This window comes from Canis lupus, chromosome 7, assembly GCF_011100685.1.
Source record: "Canis lupus familiaris isolate Mischka breed German Shepherd chromosome 7, alternate assembly UU_Cfam_GSD_1.0, whole genome shotgun sequence".
Taxonomy (NCBI): Eukaryota; Metazoa; Chordata; class Mammalia; order Carnivora; family Canidae; genus Canis; species Canis lupus.
In genome coordinates, this window is record NC_049228.1 from 1,414,117 (window position 1) to 1,433,962 (window position 19,846).

General features: G+C 56.5%; 1 protein-coding gene across 5 annotated transcripts in view; it reads right to left on the minus strand.

The window, feature by feature from the left end:
• NAV1 (neuron navigator 1) overlaps nucleotides 1-19,846 on the minus strand; it is a 242,939-nt gene that overhangs the window by 152,614 nt on the left and 70,479 nt on the right. For all 5 annotated transcript variants that reach the window (XM_038541901.1, XM_038541905.1, XM_038541904.1 and 2 more), the window contains 2 exons: nucleotides 16,261-17,013; nucleotides 12,007-12,110 (listed from right to left, as the gene is read on the minus strand). In XM_038541901.1, the coding sequence (XP_038397829.1) occupies nucleotides 12,007-12,110; nucleotides 16,261-16,982 (826 nt within the window). In that variant the 5' untranslated portion in view covers nucleotides 16,983-17,013. Of the gene's footprint in view, nucleotides 1-12,006; nucleotides 12,111-16,260; nucleotides 17,014-19,846 lie in introns of those variants that run through there.

Below are 19,846 nucleotides of genomic sequence, written 5' to 3' on the forward strand. Positions count from 1 at the left end.
TCCCTTTCTTTACTCCCCTTTGTTCCTGCGCACCTCCTCTCCAGGGATATCCCATGCCCCAAATCCCCAGGTCCCTTCCTTTCCTTCAATAAACAGCTCCTGAAATTCTACTTCCTTCAAGGAGAGAGAACTGTCCAGAAGAGAGGCGCGAGGCCCCCACCATCAACTCCCTCCCGCAGGAGGGGCCACCTGACAGTTCATGAAATGGAAAACACCTTCCACGCTCGTCCCATGAGTTAATTCAGTGCTAATCCCCTTGAGCGCGAGTCCTCTCTCCATCCACCCGGTACTGCGCATCTTCCCACTGGCACTCTCTGTAAAGGGCTGTGCCATGGCCATGTGGTGGCCTCTTTAAAGAGTCATCTTGGCATCCTGGAACTTTCAGACACTCCCTAATGCGACCTCTCCCTCTCTCTGGTTCTTTTTTGATTCCTTTCACATCCCTTGAGTTTCCCACCATCCTCTACTGCAGTGGGAGCCTCTGCTACCGTGGCAACAGCCATTCCAGTATCAGTCGATAAAACCAATATGTGCAGAATGTTTCCTCGAGTGATTCCTAAAAAGAGAGGGACCTGCCCTGTCACACTGTTGCCAAACCCGCCCCGAGCCCCTCCTACTCTGCCCTTTCCTCTTTCCCCAAGCCGAAGAACAGATAGAAGAACAGATAGGCCGGGGATGGTCCGATGAGAGAGATCCTATGTGGTGAGGGAGAGGCCTGGCTGGGCAGGGAGCAGGTACCGGTGACGGTGTTGTCAGCGCCCTGTGGAGGGCAACTGGGTCCTGCCCAGTCTCTAAAGAGGAGGCGGGGAAAGAGGCCGGCTTGGAGTCCCAAAAGCCCCCAATTCCAGGCTCCCAAGAACCACTCCTCATCCATCCCACTCCTCTATCTCCAAAGGCAATGGCAGTTTCTGCGATGGGGCAAGATGAGTGATTTGACCACATGTGTTGACCAAGAACTTAAAGCAATCTGAGGAATGAAGATACAGGCACACAGCCAAGGAAAGGCATGCTGTGTGATTTTACATTCTCACACCATGTGCTGGGGAACAGATGCAACCCAGGTTGTCTGGGGCTGGGGGGGGGGGGGCGCTGGGGAGGGTCTATGGGCTCTCCCCATTGGACTGGAGAGGGAGGAGGAGAGAAAAAGGTAGAAAGGAGAGGTGGGCTGCCCCCACCCTGTTGACCTTGAAAGGTGACTTTGGGAGAAGAGGGGATCTGAGGGAGGGGGGAGTGGGCAGGTGAGTCCACACGTGGCTCCCTCAAGAGCCAAGTCAGAGCAGGAAAGAATGAAGAGGTTTTGTTTTTTTTAACGTTTCTTTTTTTTTTTTTTTAAGATTTTTTTTATTTATTTGTTCATGAGAGACACACAGAGAGAGGCAGAGACACAGGCAGAGGGAGAAGCAGGCTCCATGCTGGGAGCCTGACATGGGACTTGATCCCAGGACTCCAGGATCACATCCTGGGCTGAAGGCGGTGCTAAACCGCTGAGCCACCCGGGCTGCCCAAGAGTTTTCTAGATATCTGAGCCCACAGTCAGGATCTGGAAAGCAAGAGCTAGGCACCTAGTCCCATGACTCTGCAAGCCCAGCCAACCCACCCTGGGTGACAAGCACCCTTTCTAAGTTGGCTCTGCTCAGATCCCTAGGATGAGGTTCTTTCATCACCTCCCTAGCAGATTCCAATACCTATGCCTCTGTGGAAAGCCCTCCAGGATTACTCCCCACCTCCTTCTGCCTTTCCTCTGCCCTGTCCTTCCCCTATGTCATTCCACCCATCAGCAGGGACTTCGTGAGCACCCAAGGCCGGGCTGGAGGCTGCCAAAGTGGCTGGGGCTCAGCAGCCTTGTCTGCATCGGACCACAGCTCCCTAGGGCTGAGCTCCAGTTCTGGGCCAGCTCCGAGGAGGGCCGAAGGACAGACACAGATTCCTGCCCTCGTGGAACTCCCGTTCCAACGGGAGACAGACAATAAATCAGAAAGAAATGGTAGCTACTACAGAGTTCCTAGGAGTAAAACACGGCAGGAAGGAGAATGTGAACTGCCCAGGGGTAGGGGTTGAATTTTCAATATGGTGGCCAAAGAAGGCTTTAGTAAGAAGGTGACATTTGAGGCAAAAATCTGAAAGAAGAGAGGGATATCTGAGGGAAGACTTCCAGGCAGAGGGAAGAGCCCAAGCAAATGCCCCGTGGGAGAGTGTGCCCGGCCCATCAGAACTGCGTGCAGATCAGCGTGGCTGGGAAGGAAGGAAGGAGCAGAGGCAGGCGATGAGGCCCGGGATGTAACTGGAGACCAGGGTGTAGAGGGCCTTCTAGGTCCTTACAAGACGTGGCCTTTCCCTCTGAGTAGGATGGAAGTCACTGGCAGGTTTGGAGTGGAGGAGTGCCGTGACCCAGCTTCCCCCTTGAAGGGGTCACTTTGGCTGCCGTGCTAGGCTCATGGGCAGAAAAGTCGTGACACCCAAGGTGAGAGAGGACAGTGGCTTGGAAGTGGGTAGTGACTCTGGGAGTGCTGCAAAGTGGTCCCACTTGAATTATATTTTGAAACCATTAAAATGTGCTGATAGACCAAGGGGGGGTGTATGGGGTTCGTAGAAATTGAGCATATCCCAAAGATTTGGGCCTGGACAAGTCTAAGACTGGACTTGCCATCGATGGGTGTAGGGATGACTTTAGGAGGAGGTGGTGTTAGAGAAAGGCCTGGAGTCTTCTGTTCTCAGACTTCCTAAGGCCAAGTGGACCTCCTCTAGGACGCCTTCCCTGACCCACCCCCCCACCCCACCCCCCGCCCCGCCCCAGAGTTCGCGGTAACCACTTCAGTTATCTCTGCACATCCGGAGCCAACATTTCTTATTCACTCATTTGGGTTTCCCAAGGATGTATCTTTGGTTGGTCTACTGATTATTAATTTTTTTCTCAAAACCCATCTCAGCTCTTTGCACATAGTGGGCTCTCAGAAATATTTGGTGAATGACGACCAAGTAAATGAATGAATGCGTGACTCAGAACAGATGTGTGGGAGATTGTAAACAGCAGTGACCTCTCGATACCCCATGGCGAGAGACGCTGCAGCTGGTGTGTTGGAATGGGAACCAGGCTCTGGGATGAGGTCCCAGTAACATCTTTTCTTCCTTCTTTGCAGCCCTGGGCCACGGGGAGGCCAATGGACCCTCTCTTTGTCCCTTCAAGGGAAGCTCCAGTTTCTTGAGGGAATGACCTGGGGACAGATCACAACTGAGACCCAGCATGTCCAGTGGCAGGACAGGGCTTCCAAGGCTGATACCTGCTGGTCTAGAGGCCAGTGCTGACCCTCCGTGCCACCCAGGGCCTTCACCACTCTGGCTCCACCGCCTGGTAACCTTGCCCTCTCACGCTGCCTGCCTGCCCTCTGGTCTGGGCCTAATCCCACCCTTGCTCCCCGTAACCCGATGCTCACTGCACCTGAGGTTGGCATGGGGGTCTAGGAGTACAGTCACATTAGAAGTGGCCCACAGACTCCTGGGAGTGGGGACAGAGGATTACTCCCTTGGCGATCTACAGCACCACCAGTCCCTTGATAGCTCAGCCTCATGACCTTTGTCCTGGGGTCACTTCCAACAAGCCCAAGACCCCTTCAGGACTTCCCTGTCCTCAAGTCTTGGAGGTCCCAGTTCTCTTCTCGACTTGCCACGTGGCCTTAAGAGAATGCCTCCGTTCTCATGTAATGAAACGTGTTCTCATTGATCATGTAAGAAATCTGGGGGAGGTGCAGAATGGGGAATCTCTACCCCCTCTGCTCACGGCCTTAGAGCAGGGTAAGGCCTGAGGAAAACACCTCATCTAGAGTACTCTGAAATTGCACTCATTTAAAATTAGATCCCTGTGCTCCTTGGGCTAATAAAGAGACCAGGATAAGAAGTCTTCGATGTTTCCCACATGTGTTTGGCTTGCGTGTTGCCATGGCAACTGTCCCATACACATCTACAGGGGTGTTCATTGCACACTGGGCTCCAGACGAGGTCTGCAACTCCCAGGTACGCTGCCCTTAGACTAGGACCAGCCTGGATCTGTTGTCATGGCAACCACAGGCCTGCGAGGGGGAACGAAGTGGAGGGTAGACTGTGTGCGTGCAGCTGTGCCTGCGTGTTGGCCGCAGACCCGCAAACCGCCTGTGTGCATGAATCCTGTTATATGGGAAAACCTAGAATCAAATCTGACGTGTCCATGCAGAGCTGATTGTTTTAAGGTCACTGAATCACAACACTAAGTGGAACCTCAAAGATAACGCTCAACGTTCTGCTTTAGAGCAAAACCCACCCATTGGTAACAAATCCTATTACCTCGCTGTGAGCCAAGGAAACCCAAAAACCTGATGGGAAAAAAAAATAAGGTCCAAACCCGGTGTTGTCTGGCCACCGCTGTGATATTACTACTGCAGAGCATAACTTCCGAATCTGTGTTCACACACTGGTGTGAGGAGGTCCACAAAACCAACCATCAAATACGTGTTTTGTGTTGTGAATGTGTCCATCTGTCTGGGGAGACATATAATGCTAACCGGGTTCCGAAAGAGGTCCTTGATGCCAAAAAGTGAAAAACGACTGTAAGAATAGGGAGAAACTCTCATACCCATCAGACCCAGAACCAGCTTGGCGGGGGGGTGGGGGGGGGGTGGGGGGTGTGGGGGGGTGGAGGACCTTCTCACTACCCTGGAGAGAAAGACGTTCTCGCTCCATGGCTAAACCCATTCTCTCAGTTGGCATCCCTGTGCTTTATTAGAGTTTTTGCTAGGTTTTTAAAGAGACGTTAAATCTAACACAGGAACGCCATGGACTCACATTTCATTGAATTTTAATAGAATAATCACTGGCAATTACTTAGTATATAAAAACTGCTCTGCAAATGTTAAGCATAGTCTTGGTGTGATGGGTGGGAGTTTCAAAGCATGATGAGAACGTTGCCTTTCACCCAGCCTGATTTCGTCACCAGGAGCTTCCTCCTGCCTCCATGGAAACCCGGATTCTCAGGCAGGAAGGATGCAGTGAGCTTGCTGGGTCAAGCTCCCGGCCCTGGGCTGTGCCACCTTCCACTTCTAATGGGGCTGAGCTCTCCTCCTGCTTGGAGGCTCTCTCCTATCTCCGCGACCTCGATCATTCTCACCATAGAACACACTCACTGGCTTCTCCAGCCCTCTGTGAAGGTGGAATGATTTTCTCAAGGGAAGGGAGGACTAAGCCTAACCATTTCTCTGTCCTTCCCCCTCCCCCCAGGCCTTGGATGACCCCACACTCCCTGACCTTCCCTCGCCCCGACCCTTTAATCATCTTCAGCTTTCTCTGGAGCACAGGACTCCCACTAGCCAGCAGCCACACGCAGGAAGGCGGGTGTCTGATTCCTTCCGCCTCTTAAAGGACTCAGGACCAGGAATATTATGACTTGGGGGTAATTCTCAGCACTTAATCTTCCTGGTTATTGTGTCTGTGACGCTTACTCTCTTCAACTGGCTCTCCACCCTCCCCGCCCCAGAGCTCCTTCTGTGTTCGCCTGCTGAGCAGCCTTATTGTGGGTGGGGGAAGTGTCTCAGTGGGGGACCCTAATCCTCTTATCAAGGGGATGGGGGACACACTGGAAGGGGGGGAATGCTGGGTTCCGGTTTCTGCCCCTACGGTGGTGCCAGGGGGAGGGACTAAAGCCTTGACTGGAGACCAGCGCTCCTTGAGATGAAGCTGCCTGCAGGCTCTCCATCTGCCTCAGGCCTTCCCAGGGAGACTTTGTTTCTTGGAAGTTATGAAGACGATTGGCCAGCCCTTGCCTTCCGGGGGTGGGACAAAGGCCTGTGAAGCCCAATCTTTGGGGCATCACTGAAGTGGGGTTTCTCTGGATTGGTCATGGAAGTTTCTCTCCGTTGGTCATGGAAGGACATGGTGAAAGTTTAGCAGATAGTTCAGGTGGCTGAAATTTCCAGCAGCCCCAGCGGGCCCCCCCTCCCATAACACTCTAAAGTTGCATGGGGTGGTCAGATCTGGAGAGGTTCCTAGTAACCGGGCCCTCCTCCTCCCCAGTATCCTCCCCTTATCCTCAGGACCTTCCCGTGGCCCACAGGCACATGGAGAACTAAACGAGGAGTCAGGGTTTCCCAGGAAGAACTCAAGTGGGGAGAGCTGAGTCTCTAGAAACCTGCCAGGAGGAAGCTGAGTCTACGTCATGTACAGGGCACGGGGGGCAATTCTCTAGAGCCATGGAGGAAAATTTATCACCTTCCTCTTCTCCTCTTTCCTAGTATAAAGAGTGGGACGCCCGGGTGGCTCAGTGGTTGAGCATCTGCCTTCAGCTCAGGGCGTGACCTCGGGGTCCCAGGATCGAGTCCCACATCGGGCTCCACAGGGAGCCTGCTTCTCCCTCTGCCTGTGTCTCTGTCTCTGTGTGTGTCTTTCATGAATAAGTAAATAAAGGCTTAAAAAAAACTTAAAAATAAAGACGAGGTGAAGGGGGGTGGTCCACAGACTGCTGTCGTTGATATTCTTAGATGTCATGAAGCCGGAGGGAGCTCTGTCCTGCTCTTTGGGATGAGAGACACATTCCCGAGCCAGGACTTCTCGAGGGCCACCGTGCAGGTTATGCATACACAGCTGCACAGGCTGTACGCTGCATCACGAGGGCAGAGGCCTTTGCCTGTTTCATCCATGGTTGGACTCCAAGGTAGAGCAGTGCCTGGCACATTGTAAGCACTTAATAAAGATTTGGTGGAAGCATATGAGTTTCCTCTGCAGTTGGGTAGTATGGAGGCCCTGGCTTTCTCGGGTGGAGCAGGACGCGGGGAAGCTAGGCCTTGTCCGTGTTGTTTGCTGAGTATTCATTACACCTTCTAAAGTGGGAGCAGTCTTGGGAGGTACGGATGTGTACGTGGGGTGGGGGGGTTCCAGGCTGCCCAGCCTCCACTATCCTTGACATTCCACTAACATGGCTCCCACTGGGTCAAATTCACTGCTTGGAGCTTAATCCCATCCCCAGCTAAAGGCTGTCTTGAGAAGTCCCTCAGCCTCCTCCTCCCTCCCCCTTCCTCCTCCTAGGAAATAGAATCCAGATCCCTCTGGTTTCTATTTCAAACTCCTCCAGCAGGGTACCTCAGATGACCTCACTTCTCTGGCCTCTCCCTCCGGAGGCCCCTCCCAGAGTTGGGGCTCTGTCCTGCTGGCTCATCCCACTGCCCCTCCCGGCCTCCCCGGGGCACCCCAGGGCTTGGGACATGTTCCCCTCCAGCAAGGTCACGGTGCGCATGCTAAGGGCATGGCCTCTGAAGTCCAGCTGCCTGGGTTCCAGGCCTGGCCGGACCCCTGCGGCACGTCGCAGCCTTTGGGCATCTGTAAAGTGGGCACATTGGCACAGCGCCCCCTCCGAAGGAAACAGTGACGATACGGAGCAGCTGCTATGGATCAGTGCTCCCCGGAGCCCTCTAGCTCCGTTGGTGTCCTGGGTCCTCGGGCAGCCCTAGGAAGGAGGCACCGTCATCGTGGAGGCACAGAGACATCAAGTGACACACCCAAGGCTGCACAGCTCGCGAGTGGCCATGGGACGAAGCAGGGGGTCGTGCGACCCTCACATGGTTGTTAGAGGGGCTGCAGGTGCTCACCGGCAGCGCCCGCGTCCAAGGAAGCCACGGCAGGCGTCCGCTGTGGCCGCGCAGGATTATTACCTCCCGTCCCAACTGCTCGAAGGCTCCTCGGTCCCAGACAGCTACGTGCTTTATCCAAACGGGGCCTCCAGGGACCCCCGACCTCCGGGGCCTCCCCTGGCCTGGAGCACACGGAGCCGCCTGCGCCCTGATGACACAGCTAACGCCACCTGCCCCTGAACTTGGGCTGTGTTTTCTAGTCAATTGTCTGCACATCCTCTCTCCACGGATGGCTGGGACATCAGGCTTCGCTCAGCTTCAAAGTCTCCAGAGGGCAGGGAACATGGCAGTGTGAACTCAGCGTGAAATGACACGGGCCTGGGATGACAGAGGAGCCGGGGACATCCCGGGGCTTGCTCGCGTGGACGGAGATGTCAGCAGGACTGTGGCTCATGACCCTGTTTCCTTCCCCACAGGTTTTGGAGGTTAAGGGAGGCAGGGGGCAGATGACCCCACAAGGGGCAGCAACGGGAAGGCGGGCGAGTGAGGGTGGAAGGCGTGGCTTTCTGACAAGCATGGGTTCAAATCCTGGCACAGCCCCGTCGCCGTGTGTCCCCAGACCAGCTATTTAGTGGAACTTCCCTGGGAGTAACAGCACCGCCTGCAAAGGGTGGCATGAGATGCTCATGAAGGACTCCCTCCAAAGCATCCAGCCCCGTGCCCCGCATGTAGCAGGTGCTCAAGAAGTGGCAGTCGTTGTCACCTTTGGGTCATTTCAGTGTTTGGGGCATCAGAAGGAGAATGAGGCCATCACTGGGTGAGAGGTAAAGTTCATTAGAGCTTTGGCTTCACGTGGTCTTTGACTTTTCGAGTCACTTGTAGCCCTGGGATCCTTGGATCTGGCCCGAAGCTCCCAGAAGAGCACGTGGGGCTCGTACCACTACGCTGGCGCCACCCGAACTCCCAGAGCAAATTCCTCTCCCAGAGAGTAGCAGCCAGACCTCTCTCCTGCCCCAGCGGAGGGCTCGCCAGGTTTGCAGGTTCTCTCCAAAGGGGGACTCACTCCATCCCCAGTCCCAGATCCACAAAACATGAAAAATGTAATTATGGCTTAAAGGTGGAGTCAGCTGAACATGGAAGAGGGAAGGAGAAAAACAAACAACTCTAGCACAAGGCCAAAGTCTACACCGCCCCTACTATTCTATATATACCAACCCTTGTGTGAAAAGCAAGGCGGGGAGGAGGCTCCGGCTTGTTCCCCAGCGACACAGGCTGTGATGAGACAAGATCCCTTCATTATGTGTCCACTTAGTGCTCATTCAAACACGCCACAAAGTAGAAGTAATTAAGGAAAAGTGTCAACCTTGGGGCGACCTTTCCCAGTCGTCCTGCACTCGGCCTCGCACACGTGGGCCCGGAGCAATGTCAGCACTGGCTTCCCTGGGCCTTCCAGATTAAGACCCAATGGGGGCCCGTGCGCTGCTTTTGCGCTGATGGCAGCCAAGGGGACGCGGCGGCCGGGAGCAGCACAGGGGCCTCCGCAGCACAGCCGGCGAGCTGGGAGTGGGTCCTGACACACGCGAACGCCCCCGGGCCAGGGGCAGAAGCCCTGGGACCTACGACAGCCAAATCCCAGCACTGCCATGTGCGGGCAAGTCATGCTCGTGAGGAATCCCCGTCCTGCTCGACAGGTTATCCCAGCTCGTGTGGACTCCACGCTCCAGGCAGAGTAAGTAAGAAAGCAGCACAAGGTGGAGGAGAGTCTTGGTCCTTCCCTGCTCCCCTCAGGACCTCTGTCCCCCCTGCGAGCCCGGATGCCAGAGAGGAGCATGTTGGGAGGAGAACAGAGGAAAGGCTGGTTGCCCCTCGTCAGGCGGCAAGAAACAGGCCCACGGAGCATCAACGACCCCACAAGCACGGACTTCGGATTCCTTATTCACTCGCTCAGTTTACCATTCCGCCCAACACGGATCAGCGGGCACCGTGCTAGGTCAGGGGGAGCGAGATGGGCACACAACCCAGCAGGAAGGATGTCTGAGCCACAGAAGAAAGCAGACCCGCCCCCTTGTCGTCCACAGACTCCTATGGGAATTGCATGCTCAGGGACCGTGTGGCTTCTGTAAATGACGCCAAGGTAGGATACGGCATTCCCTTCTTCCAGGCCCCAAAATCTCCTCCCCCAGATCGGGGAAGGGGCATAAGGCCAGCATCCTCCTCGTGCTGCAGGGCCTCGCAGGCGTAGGACCCACTAGGCTGCCCTACGAGCTCCCACAAGGGCAGGTTGCAGGGCGCCAGCGCATCCTCTGGGCCCGGCTCATCTCTAGACCATCAGCTCCTTGGAAACAGGTCACAGTCTTATCCATCTCTTTGTTTTTTTGTTTTAAAAAATATATATATATATGTCGTTTTCAATTATTTATTTTTTTAAAAGCAGGCTTCATGCTCAATGTGTGCCCCTTAGCGTTGAGCACGGGGTTGGGCACGAGGCAAACACTCACGGATGGTCTGTCGAGTGAATGAAAGCTGAATGAATGAGCCACGTCGTGCTCAGAGTGAAGTTCAGAGGCAGGGAGCAGGGAGTAAAATGGAAGCCTTCCGTTGTCTCTTTGCTCGTCTCTGTTTTCTTCAGGCTCAGAGTGCGGGCTCCCCTACAAAGCACATCTTCCCCTGCACCCAACGCATCAAAACGTCCAGTGTGTCCTTGGCCGACATGGATGGCCACGACGACAGGCAGTCCCAGAGCAGAGCAGTGCAGAGAACCTTGTTCCTCTTCCCCGGGAGCCCCAGAGGAGGCAAGGGCTGCTCCCTTCTCCCACCTCCGCAGGTCCCCTGGCACTCCACCCACGGAGGAACCCAACGTGGGATCTACTAGCCGCGTTCATCCTTCCGGCGGGGAAGGATGGGCTTCCAGCCGACGAGCCCGGGGGACCCCTAAAGCCAGTCAGCAGCAGACACTAATAGTAAAAGTCCTCTCACCAGCTCATCGGATAATGGTTATGAACGGGCCTGGTTAGGTGGAGCTCATTAGCCCCCAACAGTGTGGCATACACATAAGGAAGCCATTACACTAGCAAAACTGCAAATGTAAAAATAGAGCCCCACATAGTTTCCTGGTTACCACATTCTAATTCTGATGGTTTTTCAGTGCCAGTGAAATTTGGTTTCCTTTGTCCCCTGCCATGCCCTGGTTGCTCTGCGTGTGTACTCATTGTGGGAGGCAACGGTTTATTTCTAGATGCCCAGTCCCTACCCCATAAACCTTCTCTATGAGGCTTGCCATGGAGTGAGTGTTGCTGCTCTGTCTTCAGGGTCACGACGGCCCCAAGATCACGGCTGGGGCCCAGGCCGGCAGAAAGCCCAGAAGGACCTGGCCCCGCAGCCTAGGGGAACACCCAACCACCTGCATAGAGGGGATAAGAGGACAGGAACGGCACGCTGCCGGTGTCCAGCGACACCAGGGTCAGGCTGTGCTCTGTGCCCCAGCTTTGCCCACAGGAGCAAAGCACCGAAATGAAGCTAAGACGAAACCTCTAGACAATCTCAGCTTTGCCAAAAGCAAGCTCATCCTTTCCCTGGGGCAAAGACCCCTTTGGAAACTAAACAAACAGCTGGTGCCCTGCAGTGTGCAGTCTCGGGTACCTCTCGTGTACCACAGTCATCCTCTAGGTACTTTTTTTTTAATGTTGCAAGAAAACCAACACACACACACACACCTAAACCCTGCTAAGAGTTTAGAATCTGCCCAGTCTAGGACCTGACCCGTGGCACACAAGCTTTCACCCATCCGCTCACCATTCATTCATTCAGAGCCATCTGCAGAGCACCTGCCGTGGGCTGGGCACGGGTGAGGATGCACCTGGGGACAAGCAGTGTCCCTGCCCTTACAGAGTATCACAGCGTCCCAGTTTCAGAGCTCCTCTTGGTGTAAATCTCACATTCTGGCTCCTGAGGCTCGGTTACCGGTAGGACATGCATCAGGTGGTGTGTTGTGACTACGGGGTGCCCCAGGGAAGGTGACAGGTGGGAAAGGAAGCAGGTGTCAGGCAGTCAGCCAAGTGGCTCTGCCTCGCTGGTTCCCAGCACCCCCACCGTTCGTCTGGGCTTTGCATGGAACCTGGCTCTCGATCTCTCAGCTCATTACTTTTTTGTCATGGCCTCAGTGACTCGGTGACTCCCGGCCCTGAGCACTGGATAAACAGGGCACCCACTGGCCACTTTCCTCCCCTGACCTCGAAGCGCTCCTGGATTGGACGGACCAACTCTGGGTTGAGCCGAGCAGGGCAAAAGCTCAAGGTGAAGTTCGCAGGCTGATGTCTCATTGTTAAGAGAAGGACCTGTGTAGGCAGGTCACTTCTTCCAGTGAGGACAGTCTGGTGGCCTCCCCACCCCAGGAGGAAGTCCTTCCCTCCAGGACACTTACCTGTACAGGAGAAGCTGTCCTCGGTCTCTGCAGGGCAGCCAGAGTAGTCATCAAGGACCCAGCCAGCCTGAGGGAGGGGGCCGGGTTCCTGGTCTGTCTGCAGCCTGTGGACAGAGAAGGGGTGGTCACTCACAGCAGAGGTGGTCCTGGCCCTGAAACTTCTCCGAGGGACTAAGGAAATCTCCCTGGAGCTCGGTTCTTCCCCGCTGCTGGTGCTCTGCACCCCCCTGGGCTGGGCCTTCCCTGGCAAGCATACATCCAGGTGTGCGCTCGTGTGTGCAGCAGGACCTGGGCCAGGTTAGGCCCGTGGGAGGGGCCCTGGGGGAACTCCTGAGGGCACTGGGATGCCTGGTGCCAGTCCCTCTTTGGTGTCCCGCCTGTTCCCCAGAACACCAATGGCCCACAGGACAGTGGGAACCCACAGTATCGCCAGGCCTTGGGTCCTTGGTCCTGCCAGGGTCCCTGCCCTCAGACTGTGCCTGTATTTTTTTTTTTTTTTTTAAGATTTTACTTATTTATTCCTGAGAGACACACAGAGAGGCAGAGACACAGCAGAGGGAGACGCAGGCTCCCTGAGGGGAGCCGATGCGGGGCTCCATCCTGGGGCCCCGGGGTCACGGCCTGGGCCCAAGACACCTGCTCCACCGCCGAGCCCCCGCGTTGCAGCCGCGTCCGTGCCCAGAGGGCAGGGCTCCGTCTGAAGGTGAGGTCACGGGCTCCTCGTGGGGGCTGCGGGCCACCCAGGCCTCCTCGGGCTTGGCCACGGTGCGGCGGCCAGGACGTCCGAGAAGGGGGGCTCGGCGGAGGTCGCGGCGACTCCCGGGAGGCTGGGTCCACGCTGGGCCGGTGCGGCAGCAGGAAGGAAGGGTGAGGTCTCCGGGCACCGGCCCCGTGTGGGCTCCAGCACAGCCCCAGCCCACAGCGCCAGGAACAAAGGCCGCGGCCGTTATTACAGGCAATTACCCGGCCGGGCCGCCGCCCACGCCCGCTGTCGCCAGCTAAGTGGGCCCTCTGGCAGCCTGGCGGCGGGGGAGGGGAGGGGCTGGGCCGGCGACCCTGAGCCTCCCAGTGCTACGGGATGTCTCTTCCTCGCCCCAGTTTTTCCCTTTCCTCCAACCAAGATGGCTGGGAACTCTACGTCACGTGCACGTTGCGGTGAACAGCATCGTGTACGTGGAGCTAGGAGCAGGCAGGCCGGAACTAGCGCTAGAAATACAGGGCGCCGTCACCCCGCTCGGGCCATCGTGAGTGAGCGGGCACTGGCCCGGGAGCCCGGAGAAGGCTTCCACGCCCTCATCCCGGCCTGCCTCCACCTCCCCAGACTCAGCCAGGGGCCCAGGCCTCTCCTCACTCTCCAGCCTGAATGGAAGCTCCGTCTACGCTGGAAGTCGCTGGGGGCTTGAGCCTCACAGAAGAAAACCAATAACGGGGCGCCTCGGCGGCTCAGTTAAGCGTCTGCCTTGGGCTCAGGTCATGATCTTGGGGTCCTGGGATGGAGCCCCACATCGGGCTCCCTGTTCAGTGGGGAGTCTGCTTCTCCCTCTGCCTATCACTCCCTCTGCATGTGTGCGCTGTCTCTGATAGATGATAGACAATAGATATAGATAGGTGATAGATGATAGATATAGGTTGATAGATAATAGATTGATAAATAGATGGTAGATGATAGAGAGAACTGCTGGAAAGAGAGAGCACTTGGCAGGTGGTCAAAAGCAGCCACAAGGTGGTGAAGCTGTGGGAGGCCCTTCCCCGGGAGAGCAGAGGAGCCAGAGTTGGAGGATCTGAGGGAACCAGCTAGAGGCAGTAGAGGCAGGAGACCCCAGGACCTGGAGAGCCCCCCGAGAGGCATTGGTCTTCTGTGGGTCCAGCCAGCAGGGGTGACCAGAGGGAGGCGGTGGCGGGTCAGAGATGAGGCAGGAGAGCCGCTGCCTTGGGAAGGACGGAGCCTAGAAGGAGATGGCTGGGGGCGGACCTGCCCCCTGGAGAGGCAGGAGGCAGAGGCGGTGGGCAGCTTGATGACCTCTGCCTCTGCGAGCAGCTGGAGCTTTGCAGAAAGGCCAAGGGGCCGGGGGCAGGGGCAGATGTCCGTGAAAAGACGTCGGTGAGTCCTAGGGAGCAGATGGCAGTGCCCCGGCTATAAAGCTTGCAAGGCAGCCAGCCAGGCCCTTGGCAGAGTGACCTGTGGCAGCGGCTCCGGGCCCCACCCACCGGCCTGCGGGACCTCGGGGTGCCCTCCGTCCTCCTCCGCCCTTGCCAGAGCCACGACCCTCCCTGCAACCCTACGCCGGGGCCCGAGACACCGGGTCTAGGAGGTGGACAGTGAAGAAAACCGGAAAACCGCCCGCGCCGAGGTCGGTACGACCCGTTTCCAGGTCTGTGTACAATGAACGTTTGCGGAGCGAAGGAAACACGGTTCTGTTCAGGTTGCCCCGAAATGTCCGAAAAGGGAGAAGTTCTGACCCCTCTGGAAAATGTCAGGCTCTAAATCCGCCAGGGGGCCTGTAGGGCAGATGATGTAGAATCTCAAGCAATTTAACGCCTAGACGCTTTTCCGGAGCGGGATCCAGAAGGAAGGCGGGCGGGGGGGCCGAGACCCGTTCCCCCTGGGAGGCCCCCGGGGGCTGTGCCGCACTGGCTCCGAGCTCTCCTGGCTGCAAGGCCGGGCGCAGCTCCCGAGGGCCCGCAGGAGGAACCTGGGTGTGCTGGGCGGGCGGTACTGGGCCGTACTGGGCCATACTGGGCGGGCCCGCACCCCCGAGTGAGCCCTTCCCTTGATTGTCATGTGGGCTCGGATCCCTGCCGTGACGGGGAACTCACCACCTTATCGGTAATTCGTAAGCCTCTCCCGTTGCTAGAAAGTTCTCCCTGCTGAGCCCCCAGTCTGTCTCCAACGGGCTTCTAACCACCGTGACGCCGACTCAGTGCTCTGGAGCCACACCAAGTAAATCCGGTTCATCTTACGACACAACAGCTCTTCAAATATTTGAGAACAGCTCTCAGACCCTCGCTAAGCCTCCTTTTTCCAAAGTAAACCGCCTCGGCGACCTTAATCATTCTTCCGACGCTGTTTTTGGATCCCTCACCAACCTGTTTGTCTTCCTTGAAATGTGGTTTTGGGCTTCGGTGCCCCTTTTAAAATATGGTGTTCCGGGGAATGTGATCCTCGAAAAGAGGCCCGAGCCCGTGGCAGCAGCCGTGGCCTGCTGGCTCCCTCGCCCCGGGCCCTGCGCGTCTGTTACATGTGAGGGCGCCTGGAACCTTCCGGAGACTGAGGCGACTGATGGCTTCTGTCCAGTAGGAGAGCAAGGTCCTAGCAGTTCCCGCCCCCGCCCTCCAGAAGCTCTGGGGCCACAGACACCCCCACCGCGCTGGGGATGGTGCCTGAGCTTCTCTAAACCCCGGAGGTGGAAATGCATTTCTCCTCACTGGAGCACAGAGACAAAGCCCGGGAAGTCAGGCTAGCCAGGGAAGAACTTCATTCGAGCATCTCTAAACTGTGTGACCCTTGGTAATTAAAACCTGGTTTACCTCTATCATGACCATTTTATCAAAATTAGGTTTTTATTAAAAAAAAGCATATGTACTTGATGGACACGTTTTTCCAGGCGCTCAACGTGCCCCGTGTGGAGAAAACTAGAGACGCGTTTGTTGATCGCGTTGTTAGGAAGGTGAAACCCCTGTCGGGCCGTTTAGGAAGCAATCCTGGCTGCGCCTGGGGTGCCAGGCACGAGGGAAACGCCGTGCAGAAGGAAACAGGGTACGTGGAGAGAGACACACAGAAGATTCTGGGGGCGCCAAGGAGAGGCTAAGACTTCACTCGTCACGACGGGAGGGACCACGCCCTCGATGCTGCACCTCGCCCAACAGCCAGTAGTGGCCAGTGTCCCAGACGAGCTGGCTGGGACGGACCTACCTGCCTGCACCTGTGGCTGCTCAAGCATCCACGCTACCCTAACACACTCCTGTCTCCGGGACCAAGGGAAATGGACGTTCCGGGGCGATTCCCCTTATCAGCCCGCCTGTCATGGAGTCCCCAGGGTGAGTCTTCTGAGAAGTACCAGAGCTTGGATCCTGGGCCCCCTTGGATGTCCCCAATCCTACGTCAGCGATCCCAGCCCCCTACGTCCAGCCTATACTCAGGCCCCTCCATTGGTGGGTCGGTCACCGCTCCTCAGCACAGAGGCCCCCTCCTCTCTGGGCTTGCTGCTGTGTCCCCGCTCCCTGCCTCCCTCCCCACCTGCTCCCCCCGCTCACCTGTACTGGAAGGGGGCCACTGTGGCTGTGACCGGCTGACTCTGCTGATGGCCCGAGGCGAAGCTGATGGCCCCTGGGGTGGGCGAGGGGCGTTTGCTCTGCACGGGGCTGCACCCCGGGGAGGAAGCCCCTGACGTTGCCCCAGCATCAGGCTCCAAAGACCTCAGGACCCCCGAACCTTTGTAGTTTGTATCCCTTTGATCCTTTCCTGGGTAGCTAGGAGGTTTTCGACCTTCAGGAGCCCCTGGTATTTGAGTGTCTCCGCGAGAGCTCGTTCGGGATGGGCTCCTGCCCCGGGTCTGGCGGACTGGAATCCCTTCTGGAGCCACCTTCTTCTTTCCCTGGGTGCCTTGTGTCTCCCCAGCTCTTCTGGGCCCAGCCCAGCTGGAGAGGGCTGCTTTTGGGGTTGCCCTGGGACTGCTCCATGGGGAGCTGGAAAGGCCTTCACCACCCTCCGCTGACTCCCTCGCCGCCCCAGGAGGCTTGGGGGAGCCTCTCCCCTGGGAGGCCTTAGGAGAGGAGTTTCTGGAAGGGCCTCCCGCCTTGCCCAGTCTTGGGGAGGCTGCACGCTGGGGGCTCAGGGCCAGGCCAGCCTGGCGTGGCCGCAGCTGGGGAGAGGCGCCCGGCGTGTGGATCCTGGTCTGGGAAGCAGCTCGAGGCACAGGGATGGAGGAGGCATAGTGGGGGCGGCTGGCAGAGTTCACGTTGGCCATCCCATTCATGGTTAGCGCGGCAGCGATGAGGTCTACTGTCCTGCAGGGAGAGGAGAGGAGAGAGCGTCAGGCACCATCCCAAGCTCCTGCCCCTGAGCCGGTAAGGAGGAAGGTGGGGTCAGCCGAGGAGGCCCCAGGCTCCAGGCTGGGCATCAGGACTCGGGGCTGCACGTCCTGACTCCATCGGTGCCCACAAGCCCGTGCCCTCTCTGCTCTGAAACGCCGCCGTGAGGCTCGTAAGCAGACACACACACGAGGGTGCTTTGTGAACCACGGTGCTCTGTGCAATGGAGTTGAGTTAACGTCCCTGGCCTCTGCTGCCCTGCACTGATCAGGGATAGACTCATAGACTCTCCTCCTCGGATCCTTCCTTGTGGCCTGAGTCTAGAATCCTCTGCCCAACCCCCTTGTGCCCTCAGCCGTTTCTCTGCATGTTCCTCCCACCTGCCACCTCATCTGATAAAAGCGCCCAGGATACCTGTCCGGCGGAGCGTAATCGTCCAGGTCCCGCTGGGTCCAGAGATGGGGCGATCTCAGTCCCCACAAACCACAAACTTGTAAACCTCCCCCCACCCTCAGCTCGGGCCACCTGGCTCGTAACATTCACTGGTCCTCATTGATGCCATCTCTCCTCCCTCCCCCTGTCCCCACCCTCTTGGTCACTGGAGATTCAGGCACTGGGCTCACAGTCCTCCTCATAGCCCTTCCCTGTGCACCCTGGAGCCCTCACTCAGCCCCTTCTCTCTCAGCCCTTGATCCATTAATTACCCCATCCCTCTCCCATATCCTCAACCTCTCCTCCTCTACCAGCTTCTCCTCCTTGCCATGTTAATTAATGAATTGCTCTATTAATCACTTTCATTTCCCAGGGAATTTGAAGCCATTTACAAAGACACGATCAATCAATCCCAGATGGACGAAAGAGTTAAATGTAGGAAATGCAGAAAACGAAACCATACAAGGATTTGCAGGACACGCACAAATGTTTCCATAATTTCGTTGTGGGAAAGGCCTTTAAAAGTCCCATGTCTGGGGATCCCTGGTTGATCGCCTGCCTTAGACCCAGGGTGGGATCCTGGAGTCCTGGGATCGAGTCCTGTGTCCGGCTCCCTGCATGGAGCCTGCTTCTCCCTCTGCCTGTGTCTCTGCTTCTCTCTGTGTCTCTCATGAATAAATAAATTAAATCTTAAAAAAAAAAAAGTCCCATGTTGGAGGCATAAATTATAAAGGAAAACACTGATACACTTCAGTGCATAAAAATAAAAATCTCTGTATGGACACAAAAGCCCTTTCAAAACATCCCAGCCATCAATAACCTATGAAAATACTTGCAACATCTATGGGGGACAAGGAAGTTCTACCAAATTGATAAGAGAAAGCAAACACCCCATAGAATAAAGAGCAAAAGGCCTGAACAAGGAATCCACAAAATAATACAACCGGCCAAAACCGAACAAAAACAAATGGCCTCCTTAAAGTCGTAGAGATGGGGCAGCCCCGGTGGCTCAGCGGTCTGGCGCCGCCTGCAGCCCAGGGTGTGATCCTGGAGACCCCGGATCGAGTCCCACATCGGGCTCCCTGCATGGAGCCTGCTTCTCCCTCTGCCTGTGTCTCTGCCCCCCCCCTCTGTCTCTATGAATAAATAAAATCTTAAAAAAAAAAATCGTAGAGATGCAGATTAAATGTCAGCATTTTTCACTATCAAATTTAGTGCCTTTTAGAGAATGTATAATATCGAGCTTCCGTGCAGGGCCGCAGGGCACTCTGGCACTGCTGTGGGAACAATGCCCGGCCTAGGAATGTATCCTATAGGGGAAGGAGGAAAAATGTAGGCAAATGATCACATGTGAGGAAAATGCCCAGGTTGACTGCCACTGGGTGAAGATGGAGACAAAGGGCATGTGAGCAGAGAAAAGACCACCACAGTGGGATCCCTGGGTGGCGCAGCGGTTTGGCTCCTGCCTTTGGCCCAGGGCGCGATCCTGGAGACCCGGGATCGAATCCCACGTCAGGCTCCCGGTGCATGGAGCCTGCTTCTCCCTCTGCCTATGTCTCTGCCTCTCTCTCTCTCTCTCTCTGTATGACTATCATAAATAAAATAAAATTAAAAAAAAAAAAAAAAAAAAGACCACCACAGTGTGGCTGGTCTACCTGAGGCCACCGGGCTGTCCCCCTTATATGGCAGAGGGGGCCGTCGGCAACCTCGCGGGTTGTTATGGCTGTTGTCGACCTTTCTCTGACCTTTGACTCCGTGGCCGAGGACCACTTACAGGCTACATATGAGAAGTCAACGTGGACCCCTAAACCTTGATGGATTTACAGAACCACAGTGTGGAATGGCGGAGTCGGGGCTTGCAGGACTGCTCCACTAACGGACGAAATAATTTCCACTAGGAAGCAAAATGCTATGATCCCCTCCCCGTTTCCTCTGATTTGACGCCACTATTGATGGGCCACAGGAGCCCCCAGCTCCTCCAGCAGAGAAGGCAAAGCCGTGTGTGTCTGGGTGCCCACAGCCAGCTTGCCCCCACTCCTCCAGTGGCGGCCTGGGTCCACCGGACCGCGTTCAAGGCTTGCCTGACTCCTGCGTCCTTCCCGTCAACCTTACACCCCCCACTAGGCCGTAGACTGAAAGGATACTCTGAGTCCCCCTCCGCCTGCCCACCGTCTCCCGTGCAGGGCACCCTGCCCGTCCCCAGCCCCAGCCCCACAGGAGGGCCTGAGAAGGACTTTCACAAAGAAATCTCAGAGGGTGTCAAGCGGGTGCTCACGGCAGCTGTGAGACTCTCCACGCCCAGCCTGCACAATAAGAACTGGATAAAATCCAGCCGCTGCAGTCAGGTGGAGTGACAGGAGGTCTTTACGATTCAGAA